Source organism: Capsella rubella, unplaced genomic scaffold, assembly GCF_000375325.1.
Source record: "Capsella rubella cultivar Monte Gargano unplaced genomic scaffold, Caprub1_0 scaffold_4, whole genome shotgun sequence".
Taxonomy (NCBI): domain Eukaryota; kingdom Viridiplantae; phylum Streptophyta; class Magnoliopsida; order Brassicales; family Brassicaceae; genus Capsella; species Capsella rubella.
Genome location: NW_006238920.1, coordinates 10,391,905 through 10,406,628, shown reverse-complemented (window position 1 = coordinate 10,406,628; position 14,724 = coordinate 10,391,905). Strand labels below are relative to the sequence as shown.

Here is a 14,724-nt window from a genome sequence, read left to right as displayed (position 1 = left end):
TAGTATCTAAATCATACTAATTCACACCATGAATATATTTCAGCTACAAAACCAACCACCATTATATATTGCTTTAATTTTTCCTTAAATTTAAAATAAATATAAATGGAATGAGTAGGTTCTTATCATAACTTCTAAAACGAGAAAGAAATCACAATCAGAGCTTAAAAAGGGGTAATCACACAAAACATGGTTTCAAGTACAACTACACGACGAACAAGTTAAGCTCGACACCTTTGAATCTCTGACTCTCTCTCTCTCTCTCTCTCTCTCTCTCACATGCAATAAAATCCAGCTACAAACATCACGGAAGCACAATAAAAATCAAGGAAAACCTTTTAAGGGAGAAGAAGAAGAAGATGGGTATTTTGTCGGATGATGTTGTGATAATCAGTCAATCGGAGAAAGAAGGTGACCCGAGTGTTATCACCATCAATTGTCCTGACAAAACTGGTCTTGGTTGTGATCTCTGTCGTATCCTCCTCTTCTTCGGCCTCAACATTGTCAGAGGAGGTAAATATATTCCATCGTCACACTTTGCTTTAAAGGTTTCATTTTGTTTCATCTTCTAACTCTGGTTTGTGACCTGAATATGTTCGATTAAATTCCCCTGTGAAGATGTATCGACTGATGGGAAATGGTGTTACTTGGTCTTCTGGGTGATTGGCAAACCAAATACGAGATGGAATTTGTTGAAGATGAGACTTGTTGAGGCAAGCCCTTCTTTTTCTTGGGCCTTTGGTATCTCAAGATGTTACCTTTCTGATTCTGAGTCTCAGCCTCCCAAGCTTCCTGATCTTTTCCTATTGAAGCTAGCTTGTTCTGACCGCACAGGGCTTCTATATGGTTAGTAAAGTTAGTTTCTTTTGGGTTCTTGATTCTCTAGATTTTAGTTTGCTGTGGCCTCACTGTTTCTATATTGCCAGATGTCACGGAGATTCTTTACAAGCTTGAGATTAACATTGAGAAAGTTAAGATATCCACTACACCTGATGGAAAGGTGATGGACTTGTTCTTTGTCACTGACACTAGGTATGTAGAATGCAAATCTTACAAATATATTTTGGGTATTCATCATAGAATGTTTAAGTTAGGTGTGTTCTGTTTTTGTTTTTGTCAGAGAACTTTTAGGGACAGTGAAGAGGCGGGACGAAGTTTATGAGTACCTGAGAGACGCCATAGGAGAATCACTGATCAGCTATGATATTGAACTTGTTGGCCCAGAGATCGCAGCTCGCTCGCAGGCTTCCTCATCGGTTGCAGAAACATTGTTCTCTTCAGATGTGTCCGGAGAGCAGCTGAGTGGGTTACACACTTCAAGCAATGTGTCTATTGCAGTTGACAACTCGCTAAGCCTAGTTCACACCCTCATTCATATCACTTGTCAAGATCACAAAGGCCTTCTCTATGATATTATGAGGACCTTCAAGGATTTCAACATTCAGGTTTGTGCAAAGTCTTTGATGGTTTATCTGCATTAGTTAAACCTTGCCACTGCTACTCACATAAGACACGTTTTCTCAAATCTTGTTTGATGACCAGATCTCATATGGGCGTTTTACAATCAAAAGAGGAAGGAACTGTGAGATCGACTTGTTCATCGTCCAATCTGATGGTCGGAAGATTCTTGACTCAAGTAAGCTAAATGCATTGATTTTTCGTTTAAGAGCAGAGCTACAACAACCTCTGAGAGTGGTCATGATGAACCGAGGTCCAGATACTGAACTTCTAGTCACAAACCCTGTTGAGTTATCGGGAAAGGGACGGCCACAAGTCTTCCACGACATAGCACTTGCCCTCAAGAAGATCAATACCTGCATCTTCTCGGTATATACTATATAACTCATCCAATCACATAATTACTAGTCATACCAAAAAAAAACATATAACTTTTCATCATCTAAATGTCCATTGATATGATATGTCTTTACTAGGCTGAAATTGGAAGACACGTGATGGGAGAAAGAGAATGGGAGGTGTACAAAGTGTTGATCAACGAAGAAGAGAGCTTACCATTCCAGAAAAGCAAGATAGAGGAACAAGTGTGGACTACTTTAATGGGTTGGGAGTAAAAAAAAAATGCTTCAGACTTCAGGATCATCAACTAACCTCAGACTCTATGATTTACATTATGATGCAATGAGTGTATGTAGTTTAAGATGATATGAGCTGATATATATATCTGATAAACTGGGTTTGAGTATGCTTTTTTTATGTTGATAAAATAGAGAGATTGTAAGTAGACAAAAGAAGAATGTTGTAAATGAGTGTGTGGTTTGATAGGAAGAAAGAAGTTAAGCTTACGCTAAGTTTTGTTCTTTCTGTTTTGTGCTGAGGAAGTTAAATGGGCCGAGTTAAAAAGGCCTAAATAGTGAGGGTGGCTGTTTCGTAATTAAAGACTTAATGGAAGGGTAAGAAAGTGAAGGAGAAACCTATGAAAAAATGGCGACTCTTTAAGAAGCACACGAAGACAATCCGAAAGCTGACCACAAAGTTTTCGACTTTGCAATTAGATAAAATCTTTTCTATCCATTTCACACACAAAAATTAAGGGCTCTCTCAATTTCAAAATTCAGCTTTCAGTGTTAGTTATCCTGAGAAAAAGACAAAATCTAATCTTTAATGGCGAAGAAAGGAGGAGCGACGTTAGCTGAGGATGCACCATGGCGAGTTTCTTCAGTAAGACCATTGCCTAAGATCAGTCGCTCACCGGTTCTTTCCATTTCTCAAAGCCCAGAAACCGATTACGCCATTTCTGTCATGAAGGTTTTTTTTTTATTTGTTTGTTCCTTTTCGTAGTTTTAAAGATTGCAATTTGATTTTGGGAATTACCATTTTTTATTTTAAAAAAATCTGGTTTGCGTGTAATGGTTTGCAGCATCCGAATCCTGTGGGAGGTGGGTTTGCGATGGAAGCTGTACTTGAATCTGCAGGACCCGAATGCGTTGTTCCTGGCCAAGTTACACCTCTTCGGCTCCTTGGTGTTAAGGTTACTTCTTCAGATATTACTGCATAAGTTTGATTTTTTAATGATGTTTTGAGTATTGGAATGTGAAAAGAATGATGATAAGGTATATGTGTTGTTCTTGCATGTGTGTAGTGGTATTTTTTAGTATTCAAATTAGCTTAGGATTCATACAGGGAAAGGTTTATGTGTATCATCTTATGTTGTCTTCCCATTGATTTTATCCACTCATGGGTCTTATTAGGTTTCATTTTGCTAACAGTTTCATGTTTGGTGTATTTGAATAGGTGTGGCCAGTTGAAGTTGATCTTAAATTCTTGGAACCAGTGGGAAAAGAGCTGAAAATGCTTGGAAAGGTAAAAGACCAACATCTTATTACTTTGTGTCTAAATCAGATGTATCCAATAGTAAATGATCCCCTGTTAGTATGAGCCAATACCTTGTATGATCCTGTTTCGTTCTCTGTGTTTGATTGAGGCAATAATTTGAAATCTTTAGAGCTCTTGTTTGCTTGAGGCTAGTTTGTTACGTGAAGTTATTATAAGTGGGGATTAAGTTATTGTTTCCTATAGCTCATCGCATATCAAGATCATAGATGGTCATCTCTTTTTTGGGTAAGCTGGTTACTTAGGAAAAAGCCTAAAGTAATTATGTGGCTCAACAAGTGGCAAGTAGTGGCAGTTGAACTCTGGGAGCATTTTTGGTCTAGCTACTTTGTTCTAACCGAGAAACCTGCAGTCTAATTAGGTGGATAGATTGCCATCTTCACACAAACAATTAATGTCAGAAAGTATGGGTTAGACCAGGATTTTGATTCAGAAATGGGAAAAATTTATCATAATTAGTAATGAAATGGTTTCAGGACATAGAATGAAAGCATTGGTTAACTATCTTAACAGAAGCACATATACGTAATACTCAGTTTTGATAGATGTTAAGATTACAATTGATGTTTTAAATCATATTTGGCTGTAATTTAACACTTGGTATCTCTGTTGTTCTGAAAATGCAGTTCATGGACAACGCTGTCGAGCTGATGAATAAGTCCTTCATTGACCGTTAAGCAATATAGATAACAGGTCATATACTTGTCATGGTTTTACGTCTGGAGTTTTGGAATTGCGGGAGATCTATCTAGTGCCGGAATCTATTGGAGGCAGAGAGATCCAATATGAACAAAGTTGAATGTGGTGTGTGTGTGTTTGTATAGAGAATTTTTACAAACAGAATCAATATGCTATCAAATCATTGGTTTGAATGATAATTTTAAGAATGTCTTTAAAGGTTATATCTAAAGTTCTCCAAGTTTTCTGTCATTCCTTGTCGAAAAGAATGATAGAATATTTTCGCTAAAACTGTTACTTAATATCATTTGTTAATATCATTAAGTAATGAAATGTTTGACTTTTACATATAAAAGCCTTTACTTTAAATCCTTGGCGAAAAAGGAAAACAAGGAGATAAAGAACAGGAAATCACAAAACATAGTGAGATCATATGAGGCAAAGCTGCATCAAATTTTGGAACTGCTTCCGAAGAAGCTTTGCTGAATGATAGAATATTGCAAAAGCTACTAGTTTGCTAGAGATACATACATTACTAGTAACGAAGATTTAAAAGCTCAGCTTTCATACGGTTTGTAATCTCTCTTCATTGGAATAAGTTTGATTTGGAAAGGCATTTGACATGAACATCGGAAACTTGTCAAAGTACGTAACTGTGTGTGTCGTTCCACCTGAATAATATGGTTTAAGAACATGTAAATGTTATTGACAAATGACGTTATCGTTGGAATGAAGAGAAAGAAGCAAAACTTAAAATAATGTTAGGCACCGCCCCATTTGTATTCGAAAAGTGAACACATTGTCTCTCCACAAACCCAACAACGTGTGTAACTAGTTTTTTACTTTTAATAAACGTATAGAGTTTTAAAACTTAAATCAACACTAAACCTTTAATGAGAATTGTTAAAAATGTATTAAGGAATTCTCATCACTACTAACAACTTAATCACTTGGTTTAAGTAGTCAAGTTTGCTCATATCTTTGGAAGAAAAGAAAAAAAGAAACTACACTAAACCTTTAATGAGAATGTTTAATAATATATCTTAAGGTATTGTCCTCAATACAACAACTTGATTACTAAGTTTAAGTAGTCAAGTTTGCTCATACTATCATAGTTCAACAAAAAAATCGTGAAACAAAACTACTATTTCCTTGAAGGCTTGGAAATACGAATTGTGAAGGCATAAAGAAGAAAATATAATGATGAAGATCTGTGGACAATGGGACCTAAACAAGATCAATCATTTATGCAAAGGTCACCTCAGCTATTTTTACTTTTTTAGCCGATAGCGACCAGCTGTCCTCTTTTACGTTCGATTTTTTTCAATCACTTTTGATTGTTTTTTGGCTTTGTCCCTCGTGCGAATCTATGTATCCCCGGCCCATATTGTTTTTATTGATGACAATTTTAACGTTTAAGACATAATAAGTGCTATATTTTCATCTTAACAAATAGCAGAGAGATCAGAAAAGGATCATGCCAACAAGTTTGATCTCATTGCTTCGGGATAGAGAACAAGTTAACAGAGTAAAATCAAAAACTATATATTAGAGTTTTAGTGCAACTTGCTAGCTAGTTGTCTCTTTAACTCAAATACGAAGCGGGTTAGATGTTGTTCAACCTTCACTTGAGATTTGAAGATTTCGATTATGCGTGTAACCGTGTATGTATAAGCAAAGTTGGTGTTTTAGTTCATGTGGCCGACCTCTTCTTGACTTCTTGTGAGAGCCATATGACTGATAAGGTATGGTATGAGTTATGAGTGTACTCTTATTATACTATTCTCTCAGCAAAAAGTTGATGACAAATTATAAATTTCTAGGGAAAAGGGAAAGAGAAACAGAAAATTAGGTGAAAGTTTCCAAAATCGCACATGGGTACTTACTTTGGCTGGGGTGGTGAATATTTATTTATGGAACATTATTTCTAGATTGATATGCTATCTTTCTTAGACCAAAATGAAACCACAAACTGAATCTTAATGGCCTATTTTAATCTCAGTTACATTTTAATCTAATTATAGAATATGTTGATGACATTGTAAATATATATACTCAACATTCCACACAAATGTAACGAACCATGCATACATACTCAACATTCAATTGAACCAGTGTACAATTCTGCTTGTGGACCAAAATTTCGAACTGTTCTTGATTTGTAGAAGAAAGAAAAGAAGGGAATAGTAAGGAAGAGTCTAAGAATTGGAGCTGGCGTGTTCACGTGCTTCTGCACATCCGTATTCATTTGGCAAAAATATTTTGAATTTATAATGCCAAACCAAAAAGAATTAGAATTATGGAACGTAGAATATTGACGACAAAGACACCGAAAGGCCCCTATAACAATACTCCCCGCCCAACATATCGGAACAGAAACGAACACACAAGCCGGATGTAAAACACACGTACGCACCTCATCGGATCATGGCTTGGTTTGGTCGGACCAGTGATATCATATAGCATAAGAAAAACAACAGTAACAAGTGTTTCATATATAGATCGTACTTCTCATCATTGTTAATGTTTTCTTCTTATCTAATTATCTAATTAGTGCAAACATGCATTTACGTCCTTTTTGTTTTGGGAACATTGGTAATTTGGTTTATACATAGATTAAAACTTTGATACATCAATTTTTTTTTTCTTTTTGTGGTACTTTGAGAAACTTGTTGACCATTAACATTGGGTATGATTGAGATCTACGTTTGCAAAACAATAATAGTGCATAAAATAAGTAAAATTATCTTCTCTTAGGCTTTTATTTTTATAATTCACACCTTTTACAAATTGAAAATACACATTGACAGATAACTACAAAAGCCGTAGTCACTACTATCTTCACTGACTGACCCTACAATTTCATTTCACTCCCTTATTGCAAAACGCCAAGATCAACCACAACTTTCAATTTCATTTTTACATACATATATGATTTTTTTAAAAGACATTAAAAGATAAAAACTTGTAACAAAGTTTCTCTAGATAGTATAGCTTTAGCACCAAAATAGTTATATATATGTAGCCATATATGATAAGTTAAGATAACCACTCTATATATATAGTACTCATAATTGACATAATTCAGTATGTTACCATATCACTAATTTTAAATATATGAACTACTCTATGTCTCCATCAACATAGTCTCTGTATTTAAAATTTTAATGTCTATTAAAATTGATGTGGAAAATTAAAAATTTGGAAAAATGGCACAAAGAAAACTTCGACACTTGAAAACTTAAGATGAGATAGATACATAATTCACATTATAGTAGTTGCAATTACCACTCTTGAAATCAACGGACAAGGATTCATCTAGAAGATCCAACGTTCATAAACCCCTTGATGATTCGAAATTACACAAACAGAGAAAAAACAAGAACATTAAAAATTCAAAGACGAATAAAATTACACAAGAGAGAAAAAGAGAGATTAATTCAGTAGTCGGTGGTTGGGAGCTGTTCGTGGGTAGTGTTGATGAAGAAAATCTCGTAGATGAGTCCGGCGATTCCACCGCCGACGAGAGGTCCGGCCCAGTAGACCCAGTGGTTGGTCCACGTCCAGCTCACCACCGCTGGTCCGAAAGCCACGGCGGGGTTCATGGAGGCTCCGGAGAATGCTCCTCCAGCCAAGATGTTGGCTCCAACTATGAAACCGATTGCGATTGGAGCGATTGTTCCAAGACTCCCGTTTTTGGGGTCAATGGCTGTGGCGTAGACGGTGTAGACAAGCCCGAACGTCATCACGATCTCGAAAACGAAAGCGTTCAACACTCCTACTCCGGCAGAGAGACCAAAAGCTGGCACAGCCTAAAAATTTCAAAAAAAAATAATTAGTTACTTGACGGAGAAGTTAGGTCAAAAAGACATTAAACATTTCTACTGAAGATATAATCTGACATACCAAGCCGCCGGTGGCGAATTTGAGGATGAGACAAGCGACGACTGAGCCGAGGAGCTGAGCGATCCAGTAAAGGATACCACGGAGGAGAGTGATGTTACCACCAACGAAAGCACCGAAAGTGACGGCAGGGTTAACGTGTCCACCGGAGATGTTAGCACCAACGGAGACAGCTACGAAAAGTCCAAAGGCATGAGCCAGTGCAGCAGCTACAAGACCAGAAGGAGTGGTGGCTCCGTTTTCAGTGAGCTTGTTGAAGGCCATGCCAGAGCCTGAACCGGCGACGACAAAGATCAAAGTTGAAATGAACTCAGCCAACGCCGCCTTTAAGGCGTCGGGACGGGTTGCCTCATCTGGACGGCCAACGGCGATGTTTCTGATCGGCATGATCGGACGGCTGAGGTTTAATCGTCTTGACTCTAGATGTTTAGAAGAGTGGGAGAGATTGTGTTCTCTCTGGTCTAACTCTATGCTCTTACTTATATCTGAGGTGGCGCCATTTTTGTGACCTGTTACCGGATGAGAAGTTATTTAGAAATAATAAAATGGATTATTTATTTTGTTGAAAATTACGTGATTGGAGCGGTTGGAGATTTAAAATTTGTTTTAAATAAATATGGGAACAGGCTAAACAAGTACATCGCTATGATTCCAGCGAAGCGGAACCGACCAATCTACGTGGCGGATAATGACTTGTCATGTTTGTACATGTATTGAGCTTTTGTCCTTTTTTCATATTCTCTCTCTCGAATGATCTTAGACGAAATATACTAGTGATCATTTTCAAAAGAAGTTTATTACTTAATTAGTTGTAAATACTCTACTCAACTATTAGATAAAATCATAAAAAAGGTAAATAAACAAACTCTTTAAAGAGAGAATACAAATCAAGCTCCAAAAACAAAAATTATAAACCAAAGGTGGTTACTAAAAATATTTCATATCTATTTGTTTCTTCCTTGTTTTAACTGCTTTCTTTGTTACATTGTCGTTGTTTTACCCTTGGGGTTGGGGGTCTTTGTACTTTGAACATAAATAATTCTGTGTAGAAATGATAAGTCACGACTTAATTTTATGAATTTGATATTCGTGGTGACATTACATGCTAACCATATTATAATGGAATTATATTTAAAGTATATTATCGTTAAGTGGAATTATATATACACATAAATGATAGTCATGCCAAATCATCCATCCGCTTTATCGTTCTTCCAATTCTCAATTATAAGACGAATAAATATTCTATGATTATCATTTTTTGTCTTCATAAATATTGTTTATGGAACCAAATTCTAACATTCCAGACAATCTCACCGTTTTTTTCACATATCATACAAATAGATAATATATTTATTTGGCATTTGTTTTTTTAATGTTGTAGACTAATAATATATTATTAGACAAAAAGTATTGTGTGACGGCCCTCCACTTAAGGAAAAAAAACCATTTATGAATGTCCTACCACCACGATGCAAACCGTCCCTTTTGGGTGGTTTAGGTTTATTATTCGGCTGAAAGGTACTGCTAGAAAGTAATTATTTTTCATTTTCAAAAAAATGCAATAGTATTTGTTTAAAACAAGAACAATATAATTTTGATAGTGTGGTAATTTTCTCTTACAATTATATAGCTTTGAAAAAAGAAGTTTAAAACCAATTCGAAGTTTTCTTAACAGTTGGAATTTTAAAAAATTGTATTTATGTGAAAAAGAGCCCGCTGGTTTATATAAATTGGAAGGGTTTAAAATGATTAATTGTCTTATTTGTAACACATATATAAAACAATTATGAGTCGTACGTATGTGTGTGTTTAGAGAGAATTATAATACGAAAACCAAAACACAAAAAAACTACAGAAAAGTCCCATCACATAACACGGGACGAAGTTGTCTCTTTTTAAAAATGAATCGTGGCATGTGAATGATAAACATATATGTGAAACTTTTTCTTTCATGTGTAAAAGTCATGTGATTTTAGAATATCCTAGATCGGGCCATCGGGATGGATTATATATTGTTAGGTAGATCCACTGTTTTTGGGTGGAACGCAGTAATGAATATTAATGGTGCATGCACGTCAAATGGCATGCGAACGTTCTAGTCTTTCTAGTGATTGAATGTTCCAGTAGTGTATTTTACCATGTCACATGTACGTGCATACTTCTCGAAAATATAGTAGCCACAGTCAGGGCCGGTCCTAGCCGATAGGTGGCTTAAATCATATTAGAAAAATGTGGCCTTCTTATATAAATGTATTGATGATAAAAGATTAATATTAAAACATCCGAAAAGTACTAAAAATATTACATATAATTGATGCAGAAAGTCATTAAAATTTTAAAGATCTAATTTTATTTTTGCTAACAAAAATAAAACTTTCTAATTTTCTATATGAAATTAAAGAAATTTTTAGAAAAGAAAATAAAAATATTTAAGGGATGAAGAGATATAGAAAGATATTAACCAAAAATAAAGAAAAATATAAAAATTGCCTAGCATAGGACTCGAACAATGGCGCTAGCAAGATTAGAAACCTCATCCAAACTACTGAACCAACAACTAATTCTCAAATATGTAGACTTAAAATTTATATATATATTATGTGGCATAAAGCCTCTGCTTTAGTTGTCTTATGGAAGGGTCGGCCCTGGCCACAGTAGTATCTCCTAAACACTAGTAAATGAACATTCGAGACAATCTCACGATTTTAATTTCCTTTCTGATTTCCCCCCGACAAATTCGAACCTTTAATTTTTTGAAATGAAGCACTTTTGGACCCTTTACCTTACCATTATAACCAATTAAGATTTATGTTGAAAGAGCCAATCTTATACGTAGACATAACTAAAGTCGGTCATTTTTGTTTATGAAAGATACTGATTTGAACGTTTGGATCATATTTATTTACATAGAACCACAATGTATAATGCCATATGGTAGGATAGCCATAAGAACATACTAGTTTTGATTTCAATTTTTGCAGTGTATTACTTTTAAGTTTTTTTTAATAAAAATTTCAACAATAAAATATATATATTGAACACTTTAATATAGATATATAAAAACGAAATTATTTTTGTTCAATGCTTAAGCAAGGAATCAAAAGTTAACTAAGAGTCTAAGACATCATCATCTTACCAAAACTAATTTTTTTTTTATCGTTAAATATGAAAATGATTAGGTTTGGTGAGCTTGGGCATATTCTCTCCCTCTCTCTCTTTATTTCTCAAGTTTGTGAATTGTGGCTTGTGGGGCTGTGGTCGGTGTACTATTATATTCAAATGCTCTAGATTAAATCATTGTTAAGTTTATCGTTAAATAAATAACATAAATCATATATTTTAAAAATGTAACATATTGTTATTGGGTCACGACTCACGAATCTGTATATATGATCAATATAAGAAAAATAAAATGTTTCAGGTTTCTAGATTGTTTTCACATATCAAAGATATAATTAAATTAAGAGGATTCATTAAAAATGTATGGTTTTTGGATCTGATATGTAGGTTTTTCTCACTATTATACGTCGTTGCTATATTGTGTTATTTGCTATAGTTTCAAAGTTTATCTATTTTAACTTTTACAAACAAAAAGATAGAGAGTATATATACAGTTTCTTTTAGATTTCGCATTGGCTACGTAGTATATAATTTTTAATATGCTTGGTTAAAACGATAGTTTATTAGTATTTAATTTAAACTGAACTTTATTTTTAGACCAATCTGAATTTTCATCTTTCAAAATTAATAAAAAACAGAGTAGTTTTTGTCTACTAGAGCCAAAATAGTCCAGTCTACAAAAAAAGAAAGAGAAAAAAACAACAATAAATATTTTTAAAATACGATCGTTAAGTCGGCGAACTACAATTCACACCGCCCAATCTATTTATCCGGCCGGCCAATAAGAAAACAAGAGTTTGTTTTGTTTAAACTAAGGAAAAAGACATCACAATATTATTGTTGACGTAAATAATTTTTTTTCTGACGACTTAAAAAAGATTTGAATGAGTTTTATGAGCGGAATCATTGAAGAATGTATGCAAATTTATTTGATTTCTCAAGGCGAACATAATATAATTACGTTGACTAATTAAGATATTATAGAATACTGGATCCAAATGAATTAAATCATTAACCACAAGTTTATTTCATTTCACTTAAAAAACTTACATATACAGTAGTTAAATAACTAGATTTGATTATGTTAAAGAGTAATCAAGGAGAAAAAAATAAGGGAATAATTAGGAGGAAATTTATATACCCCAATATATAAATTTCCGGCAGTCCATATTATACTGTTACAATAAACTTTACAACACAAAATTGTTTATGAAAAAGTTATGATATACTAAATATCGAGGTCGTGGCATTTGTAATTGTCTCAGTAACGAGGAACTATGGTGTGGTACATATGTTACATTCTTTCGCAATACTGTATGTAGTTTCTCGAAAACATGCCACCATAAAGTGAAGAGATATCAAATCCGTGAGCTACGTACCAACTAGGCAGGAATTAGGTTCTTCAAAAACGAACTATATGTATATAACTTCACATACGGTAACACTTTTTTTTTTTTTTTGCTCATTTACATTCTGCTAACTTCATTCATGTTCGACATTGTCATCTCAAGATGCTATAAGAAGCTTAACTATACAAAACTGAAAGAAATTTTTGTTTAGGAAGTAAATTCAAAATCGAAGTCAGAAAGTGGAAACATCATCCACGAACTAACGCATACGAAATAGAGATTACCGGCAAAAACGACTCAAAAACAAAATTAACAAAGAGAAATAAGTATTTAAAACCACTAAACGTACAAGACACTAAAACCAGCCAAAGTTATACAACTTGACACTTTTTAAGATATAACACCAGTGAAAGCCTTATAACTGTCACTTCTGTTTTCCCCGGCCAAACTTTGATTAGTTTATCGTCTGTAACGATGTCGTTTAAAATTGAAGTACAAATGCAGAATCCCATGCTCAAACGTGTATTTGTAACCTTTCTTATGAGATTTCTCCCATTCGTTATTCACAATCCGGAACGCAATGTCTTCATAAGGCGGACCAGCTTCAAACCGGATTATACAAGTTTCAGAGCTTGTCCCATCTTTCTCTATAGTACAAGTGGGAACCTTAGTCTTGTCTACTAAATCCGGATAGAAGATGTTAAACTTGTACCCTTGAACAAATTTTGGAGGCGGGTTATTGTGATCATAGTGTGTTTGGTTATACTTATTCCACTCGTAACCCGTGTGAACTCGGTTGAAATACTTGGGTTTTCTTGGCCGGTACTTGTCATGCCACTTGTATACCTTGGAATCAAGATTCACTTCAGCGTTCGATCCAAATAAAACATCACCTTCCTCCGTTTCTCCCATTGTTTTCATTGCCTTAAGCTCCAAGTTATCTTCTACATTTGCTGTATTTGAGTTCATTGCTTCTCTAAGCCGCTTCTTCCTCTGTTCCTTCAACACAACCATCCGTTCCATCTCTAGTAGAGTCTTGTCTTCATCAGGATCGATGGTTTCTTCACTATCATCACCGTGAAAGAGCTCTGGTGAGAATGAGCCAGCCTCTTGTGGTGAGAATGTTTCTTCATCATCTGAAAGATTCATCATGTCGTTAACCTCATCCTCATTCTCTCCCAACACACGATTTTCTTGTACATCTGAAAGTTGCTCGAGGCGGTGTTGATGTCTCCTGAGTATCTCAGAGTTTATTTCCTTCAAGCAAGCCTTTGCCTTGTATATATCTAGGCGTTCAAGAACCGCTTCCCAATACTCCACTACTTTGGCTGCTCCAGAACGCAGCTGCGATTCTATGTCAAACTGAAGTTGTACAAGCTCCTCGTGGGTCTTCCCAACAAGAAGTTTCCTCACATCAGCTTCAACACCAGCGTGTAGTCGTCTTTCTTGAGCAACAAGCAATTCCTTCTCCTCCCTAATTCTTGCTCGGTCAGGGGCATCCCTTTTACGAGCTTCTCCTAACTCCCAATCACATATCACGCTAAGCGCCTCCCAATACTGTACCCGTGTTGGAGTTGCTCGGTCCCAATCCAAGTACATTTTGATATCATCACGAAGCTCTTCCATATCTTTAACGTCAAGTCCTTTGAAAACCATGTAAGGTTCACTAAGCTCGATATTCATATCACCTGAATCATCCACATACTTGTAGAGGACGTCTATTGGCTTGGCTCGACCTTTATCTAATCTAATCGCTGACCTCATCTTGCTTTGATAGAAATTGAACTCTTCTTCTTTCTTCTCCCAATATTGAAACTCAGCTCGAGAACGTTCTCTAGCCAATAACGCCATATCTTCCTCATGTCGAGCTTTCTCCACTGCACTCTCCTCTCTCCTCTTCTTAGCCTTTTCAACCTCTGCCATCGTCTCCATAAGTCTTCTCCTCCCAGCTTTAACAGAGAATTCATCCAGAGAAGCTCCATGGTTAACATCTTTTTCAATCTTCTTCCTCCACACGAATGCCTCGGTGAGGTTCGAATCCCCAAAAGGGTTTGAATCATTGGAATAACCTGACACTGACGACTTCTTCAGTTTCTTTGATGCACTTAATGCCTTCTTCAGAGCTCTTTTGGCCATATACTCTCTTATTTCTCCCAATGATGAATTATTGGATTCTCCTCTTTGTTTCTTCTTCTGCCTTCCATGTCCATCTCTCTTGCTCTTACCATGAGAACCCATATTTTTTGTAGTTGGAGACGACGATCTGATGAGATCAGTTGGACGGTGGTGAAAACTTCTCGGCTCCAATAATAATATGGAT

At 35.4% G+C, this 14,724-nt stretch overlaps 4 protein-coding genes across 5 annotated transcripts; 2 read left to right on the top strand and 2 right to left on the bottom strand.

The window, feature by feature from the left end:
- The first annotated feature begins 174 nt into the window (after positions 1–174).
- Positions 175–2,318, top strand: LOC17890415 (ACT domain-containing protein ACR10). Of its 2 annotated transcripts, XM_023784296.1 has the most exons (7): positions 175–513; positions 619–846; positions 927–1,032; positions 1,121–1,445; positions 1,543–1,636; positions 1,718–1,827; positions 1,935–2,318. In XM_023784296.1, exons 1-7 carry the CDS (start codon positions 360–362, stop codon positions 2,070–2,072), a joined length of 1,155 nt encoding a protein of 384 aa, XP_023640064.1. In that variant the 5' UTR covers positions 175–359; the 3' UTR covers positions 2,073–2,318. The 2 variants fall into 2 exon arrangements, with proteins under 2 accessions (XP_023640064.1, XP_006294313.1); XM_006294251.2 differs by having other exon boundaries at positions 179–513; positions 1,543–1,827.
- Positions 2,319–2,493: 175 nt separating this feature from the next.
- Positions 2,494–4,281, top strand: LOC17887592. The gene is made up of 4 exons (XM_006295177.2): positions 2,494–2,766; positions 2,879–2,989; positions 3,253–3,321; positions 3,978–4,281. The coding sequence occupies exons 1-4, from the start codon at positions 2,623–2,625 to the stop codon at positions 4,026–4,028; spliced, it is 375 nt and encodes a 124-aa protein (XP_006295239.1). The 5' UTR covers positions 2,494–2,622; the 3' UTR covers positions 4,029–4,281.
- Positions 4,282–7,246: 2,965 nt separating this feature from the next.
- LOC17888528 (aquaporin TIP1-1) lies at positions 7,247–8,391 on the bottom strand. Its single transcript, XM_006294797.2, has 2 exons — positions 7,936–8,391; positions 7,247–7,841 (listed from the first exon to the last, which is right to left on the bottom strand). The coding sequence occupies exons 1-2, from the start codon at positions 8,317–8,319 to the stop codon at positions 7,470–7,472; spliced, it is 756 nt and encodes a 251-aa protein (XP_006294859.1). The 5' UTR covers positions 8,320–8,391; the 3' UTR covers positions 7,247–7,469.
- A 4,472-nt stretch (positions 8,392–12,863) lies between these two features.
- Positions 12,864–14,642, bottom strand: LOC17889515 (cactin). The gene has a single exon (XM_006295795.1). It carries the CDS (start codon positions 14,640–14,642, stop codon positions 12,864–12,866), a length of 1,779 nt encoding a protein of 592 aa, XP_006295857.1.
- Between the last annotated feature and the right edge of the window lie 82 nt (positions 14,643–14,724).

Coding starts and splice junctions, on each gene's coding strand:
- LOC17890415 (XM_006294251.2), top strand. CDS start 360: ATGGGTATTTTGTCGGATGATGTTGTGATAATCAGTCAATCGGAGAAA. Junction 847..926: donor CCGCACAGGGCTTCTATATG/GTTAGTAAAGTT, acceptor CTATATTGCCAG/ATGTCACGGAGATTCTTTAC. Junction 1,828..1,934: donor TCAATACCTGCATCTTCTCG/GTATATACTATA, acceptor TGTCTTTACTAG/GCTGAAATTGGAAGACACGT.
- LOC17887592 (XM_006295177.2), top strand. CDS start 2,623: ATGGCGAAGAAAGGAGGAGCGACGTTAGCTGAGGATGCACCATGGCGA. Junction 2,767..2,878: donor ACGCCATTTCTGTCATGAAG/GTTTTTTTTTTA, acceptor AATGGTTTGCAG/CATCCGAATCCTGTGGGAGG. Junction 3,322..3,977: donor AGCTGAAAATGCTTGGAAAG/GTAAAAGACCAA, acceptor CTGAAAATGCAG/TTCATGGACAACGCTGTCGA.
- LOC17888528 (XM_006294797.2), bottom strand. CDS start 8,319: ATGCCGATCAGAAACATCGCCGTTGGCCGTCCAGATGAGGCAACCCGT. Junction 7,842..7,935: donor AATTCGCCACCGGCGGCTTG/GTATGTCAGATT, acceptor TGAAATTTTTAG/GCTGTGCCAGCTTTTGGTCT.
- LOC17889515 (XM_006295795.1), bottom strand. CDS start 14,642: ATGGGTTCTCATGGTAAGAGCAAGAGAGATGGACATGGAAGGCAGAAG.